The 5,311-nt window shown below is 35.0% G+C and overlaps 1 protein-coding gene across 1 annotated transcript in view; it reads right to left on the bottom strand.

Annotated features, from left to right (window-relative positions):
- Positions 1-5,022, bottom strand: part of LOC106468857 (neuronal acetylcholine receptor subunit alpha-6-like) — a 10,637-nt gene extending 5,615 nt beyond the window's left edge. Inside the window, exons 1-2 of the mRNA XM_022397214.1 lie at positions 4,949-5,022; positions 1,060-1,595 (exon numbers count right to left, since the gene is read on the bottom strand). Coding sequence (XP_022252922.1) covers positions 1,060-1,570 — 511 coding nt within the window. The 5' untranslated portion in view covers positions 1,571-1,595; positions 4,949-5,022. The remainder of the gene's footprint in view (positions 1-1,059; positions 1,596-4,948) is intronic.
- Between the last annotated feature and the right edge of the window lie 289 nt (positions 5,023-5,311).

Raw genomic sequence — 5,311 nt, 5'->3', positions numbered from 1 at the left:
ATATTTCCAGCAAGCAGGGGGCGTGACACTAGTCATGTGACCTCGCTGACGCAACAATATACATGTTATAGATACCCAGTCATTTCTAGTCAACTTTAGCCTAATTGTTTACATAAGCAGGAAAATAAGTGCTTTAAGAAACAAACTAAACATTCGATTCGTAGACTCAGAACGATGAAAAATCGATAACAGGAAATCTTAATTTACTCTGTACAATGTAAGAGAGCTTCTAGTAGGTATGGCAGTATTTAACTAATTTAATTAAATTAACGACAGCAAATTACGAAGTTCCTCAGTGTTCTTATTGTGTGCACTTACTTGCTAAACATATAAAATGTATATATATCTAATGTTCTACATATGAAATCAAGATTATATTGTAACAACAGATGCTTTATTGGTTCACAGATCTTCAAATCAGCTAAAATAACAAAGGATAAGTTCAAAGGTTTGAATGGTTTAGCGTGAATGTATGAAAAATAACATACAGGTCAATGACCTACTAACAAGCTTTAAATACTTTGGCAATTGTCTTGTAATTCACTCCTGAGGATGACGTTGTAACGTCGAAACATGTAGTCGTCAACTTTTTGAAGACCATAGATAGGCCTAAATAAAATATTTTTAATTGTGTACCAGTTTAACGTTGAATATTATTTATGATTTTAACCACAACACCTAGTTTGAGACTATAAGACGTAGATTTCACGAAATAATAATTTGATCTAAGTAAGAGTTTATTTTCTTCCCGATTTGTAAAAAAAAAAAAAAAAACCTTACGTGATATATATAAAAATTATTATTATTTTTGAAACCTGCGTTGCTGAATTATGGAAAATCCGTTATTAAAACCAAAACAACTTTTATAAAATTTAAATTCTCAGGCCTGTGTAATTAGGAATTAGGCTTAGATACATTTTGAATTCAGTTATATAAACATATGTTTTCCATTCATATTTAGGCTTATTTCCCATCTTCAGAAACAGGATATTAAACAGTTAAAAACGTAAAACTCTTCAAATACTATAATTAAAAAAGGGGATATAAAAGGATCCTTACCAAGAAGAGGTATAGACTCTGATGTTTCTGGCATCTGTTCTGCAATAGCCAACATGAAGACAGAAAAAGCTAACAGAACAGTTATGCCCAGGGCAATTTTCTCTCCGGACTCTGGTGGCAAACAAAAGACTAGCAGAGTTAGGACGGACATCATCATACAGGGCATGACTACATTGTACATGTAATACAGTGTTTTACGTCGAATCACGATTGTTATTGTTACATCTGGAAAAGGTTCAATGCAGCACGAGTAGTACACAACGTTTCGCACAATTCGGGCTTCCAAAAGCTCCCATTCACCGTTGGGAACGTAGTTCGACAAGTCGACTTCAGACGTTCTGTTTGTGACATCTACTTGGAGTCCGTCGTAGATCCAGGATCCCAATTTCAGGATGCAAGTCTGATCGTCAAATGGAAAGTAAGTCACATCCACTGGGCACGTACTTCTTAGTTTGGTTGGAGGTGGCCAGAAAACGTTGCCATTGGGTTCTAGCATTGCTCTGCTGTTCATATAGCCCCTTGTGTAATCATCAGCACTAAGTAGGACAAAATACATTTTGAATTATGCTATCAGAATAAACAGGATTTTTTCTGCGTAAAGACTGTTAAAGTACGAGTTGATATTCGTTTTTAATATTCTACTTGCAGTCATTTGTAAGATAATATCTGTATTATATTTAAATATTCTATAGGCCGGGCGTGATATTGTCGGGTTGCAGTTGGAAGATTGAAGACTTGAGATAAGTAACTGAATACGACCGTTCTTTTAGCTGATACAGCTTATGAAAGTAACAGTCAATCATGCATGTAGGAGTTATATCTGATTAGCTCAGGGGATTCATGGCTAATTCATTAGAGTCAGTGGATTATCTACCCGATAAGCTCACCGAGTTAACTCCTCCACTTAGCTAATCGTAAACATACCCCAATCGAGTTAACTCCTCCACTTAGCTAATCGTAAACATACCCCAATCGAGTTAACTCCTCCACTTAGCTAATCGTAAACATACCCCAATCGAGTTAACTCCTCCACTTAGATAATCGTAAACATACCCCAATCGAGTTAACTCCTCCACTTAGCTAATCGTAAACATACCCCAATCGAGTTAACTCCTCCACTTAGATAATCGTAAACATATCCCAATCGAGTTAACTCCGCTAATCACTTTAGCTGATGATGAAGATATTTTCACTGACCCCGATTGGGGTATGTTTACGATTATCTAAGTGGAGGAGTTAACTCGATTGGGGTATGTTTACGATTAGCTAAGTGGAGGAGTTAACTCGATTGGGGTATGTTTACGATTAGCTAAGTGGAGGAGTTAACTCGATTGGGGTATGTTTACGATTAGCTAAGTGGAGGAGTTAACTCGATTGGGGTATGTTTACGATTAGCTAAGTGGAAGAGTTAACTCGATTGGGGTATGTTTGCGATTAGCTAAGTGGAAGAGTTAACTCGATTGGGGTATGTTTACGATTAGCTAAGCGGAGGAGTTAACTCGATTGTGGTATGTTTACGATTAGCTAAGTGGATTCAGTGGAGTATCTTTGAGGTTAACTTATTGGGCTCAGTGGATTATCTATCTGGTTACTTCATCGTGTTAAGTGGACTATATGCCATTTGTTTAATTACTGGATTCAGTATGGTAACTTTTTGGTTGAATGCTCGCTTCGGTGTGCCAGTTTTATTTAATGTTTAAGTTTTCGGTATATTATAACACAGATGTTGGGAAGACGCACTACACTTATATTTATGTCTAGTGTCTAGAACAAGAAATATTATAACAGAGAAATCCAGCACAGTTTAATAATGGATGCAAAACCTTTTATTAAAAGTGGCTTATACAGGGTGATTTTAAGGAAAGACCCATGTTTAAAAAAGATTAGAGCTTAAAATTTGTATTTTGTATTCGTGGCAAAGTTACTGAAGCCATCTGTCACGGCCTCTAATTTTGAGCTACTGACCAGAAGGAAGGCAGCCAGTCAGCAGCACCTTATCATCCTTTATCCACGCTATATGATTGGATCATTCTTATAACGTGCCCACAGCTTAAAGTGCGTGGAATATTTCATGGTATAGCAAGGATCCAAACCCTGCTTGCTAGCTCCAAAATCTAGAGCTCTATCACACGGCCTACCCACTTTCTTTATCATAAATAAAATATAAAACCCTTGTCGTAAAGAGCACAATAAAAGCCATATTTCTGTTATTCTTCAGGTTTGAACTTGGTACAGGGCCTTTGAAAAAATATCACAGAAAATGTTCAATATTTTTTTTCTGCCATTCTCAATTAGCGTAGCAAGCCATTTCTTAAATGAAGCTCACAATCCCCTTCTAATGATATTGTTTTAGATCAATCAAAGTACAAGGGCTATATTTTATAGACACTCCCTTTGAGGAAACCTTACAGCCAAAGATTTTCAGGGATCTGGCTGACCTTGAAGAGGGCTTTCAACTTCTACTTAGAATTGGTTTTTAACCAAAGTAAAATTGTTATTATTTGCATAGCGCGGTTGAACAATAACCCATACACTAGCCCGCATTTTATGTAAATCATAATATCGTATTGTCAAAAGAGAGAATAAAAAATACAATATTATTTTGCAAGAATAACTATTTTGTTATGCAGTATAATAAAGATTAGTGTGGACAAAAGTACTTTTAAAATGTAATTATTTTAGATATTTTTTCGTCCTGTATTTATAAATACTTGTCATTGACGTACAGTGAATGACAATTAACAATTAAGACTTTAATTATTTTATTATTATTTCTCTGCTTAAAGTTTAATCTCCTTGTAGGTAATGTATATCCAAGTAACTTTCGATCACAGCAAGCTACCTACTTAGAACGAATCTAAAAAGCAGCCGGTAATGAGTATAGCTAATTAACGATACCTTTTTACGTTCCCACTTATATGAAATATAATGCATTGTTTCATTAGTTAGTTACTCTCACTATTAATAATATTTTCGGTAGTAAAGTGAAAGGTGTATTTTTCTTAATCGGCGTTCAAAATTTTCAATCACAACGGCAACCCTAATGTTCAGGCATAGCCTCCTTTAATTTATAAATGACGACTGGAAGAAGGAAAAACCAATCAGCAACACCCGTCGCTTATGCAGTTATTCTAACCAAATAGCGGGATTAACGGTCAAAGTTATAGTGTTCCCACTTAAAGTGGGGAACAGTTTAGTGACATATCTCGGCTCTAAAGTTGGGCCTGAGATTAACGGTCAAAGTTATAGTGTTCCCACTTAAAGTGCGGAACAGTTTAGTGACATATCTCGGCTCTAAAGTTGGGCCTGAGATTAACGGTCAAAGTTATAGTGTTCCCACTTAAAGTGCGGAACAGTTTAGTGACATATCTCGGCTCTAAAGTTGGGCCTTTCGATTCAGAACTCTACTCGTTAATCACTAGGACGCGTCCACTCAGATTTTAGTTCTTAGTTTGTAGATAAATATTATGAAAAACACCTTCACAGTAATTACAGTTCGACCAGTTTACTTTGATGCGTCACTAACGCTTGTTTAGCTCACGTATCTCCCCCCCCCCCCTGAAAAAAAATATTTCGAAGTTGTACAAATATAATTGAGGGTTGCAATTTTATTAATACCTTAGAAAAAAAAGTCTATGATTATATAGACTATTCAAATCAGTTGTTATTAAAACAAATTAACAAGGTTTAAATATAATCTCCTATTTTATAACATTTCTGCTTGTTTACGATATTACCATGTTTATAAATATTTAAGAGCATTTAATGGATTTTCTTTTTATACACTTTTCAAATATTTTTAGAAATTGACTAGTTCAAATGAAAGTTAGAAACTTGACTATTTTATTATACTAAAAAATTTAATTAAACTTTACTGCTACATGCTTACTTTTGCTTCAGCAAAGGACTTACAACTACAACTGGGCTATCTGTGCTCTGCCCACCACGGGTATCGAAACTCGGTTTCTAGAGTTGTAAGTCCGCAGACATACTCCTGTGCCACTGGGGGACAACTACAAGTGAATAGCATACGTCTATATTTATTTTTACTACTGAAAACTATTAGTTAGACTCTACTAGTACAGCTCTATTTTTTACTCCTACAAAATAGTTGTAGCCGTAATAGGTATTCAAAATAATACTAGGTTTTACTAATATGCAGTCATGAGATATATAACTAGTTTACTCGTTAGTTTTGCAAATTTCAAAACGTGTAACAACAATTTATTTAAATTCAATAAATAAATGTAAA

This window comes from Limulus polyphemus, unplaced genomic scaffold (assembly GCF_000517525.1).
Source record: "Limulus polyphemus unplaced genomic scaffold, Limulus_polyphemus-2.1.2 Scaffold3193, whole genome shotgun sequence".
NCBI lineage: Eukaryota > Metazoa > Arthropoda > Merostomata > Xiphosura > Limulidae > Limulus > Limulus polyphemus.
Note: the sequence above shows the minus strand (reverse complement) of the source record. Positions and strands in the feature narration are given on the sequence as shown.